This window comes from Myotis brandtii, unplaced genomic scaffold (assembly GCF_000412655.1).
Source record: "Myotis brandtii unplaced genomic scaffold, ASM41265v1 scaffold1236, whole genome shotgun sequence".
Taxonomy (NCBI): Eukaryota; Metazoa; Chordata; class Mammalia; order Chiroptera; family Vespertilionidae; genus Myotis; species Myotis brandtii.
The window spans coordinates 369,719-370,288 of NW_005354316.1; the positions used below are offsets into that span (position 1 = coordinate 369,719).

The 570-nt window shown below is 70.0% G+C and overlaps 1 protein-coding gene across 1 annotated transcript in view; it reads right to left on the minus strand.

The window, feature by feature from the left end:
• LOC102241494 (mucin-5B) overlaps positions 1–570 on the minus strand; it is a 43,601-nt gene that overhangs the window by 37,275 nt on the left and 5,756 nt on the right. Inside the window, 2 exon segments of the mRNA XM_014533996.1 lie at positions 11–139; positions 374–511. Coding sequence (XP_014389482.1) covers positions 11–139; positions 374–511 — 267 coding nt within the window.

The following is a 570-nucleotide window of genomic DNA, read 5'->3' on the forward strand; positions in this document are numbered from 1 at the left end:
TCCTCCAAGCTGTTCCTGACGTTGGGGCAGGCGGCCTGGGTCTTCCAGGTGTTGGCGAAGGCGGCGGCCGTGCCCTCCACCACGCCGCTGAGGCTGAGGAAGTCGTCTGCCTGGTTCTGGTTGAAGTTCCCGCAGAGGCCTGGGGCCGGGAGGGGTATCAGCCGGCACCCGACCGGCTGTCCAGCCCGGCCCCTGCTCCCGGCCGTGCTTTCTCCCACACCATGGTTGGGTTCCAGAACCATCTGCCGGTAGGCTCTGGTGGGGGTCGGCGCCTGTGCACAGCCCCACCGCCATCCTCCGAGGCCCCTCCCTGCTCGCTGCCTCCCCGGTCCCCATCGCCTGCCCCCTCCCTCCGGGCTCGGGCCCCGCTCACCGCACATCTGGCCTCGGTAGGCGGGGTCCAGCCTGAGGACCAGCTGCATGAGGGGCACCAGCTGCACCTCCAGCTGCAGCCCGAGGCCCGTCTGCACCAGGATGAAGAAGGTCGAGGGCCTGAATATGGTGATGTTGGCTGTGGGGGGTGGCGGTATGGTCAGAGGCTGCCCGGAGGCCCGGCCCGGCCACGCTCAC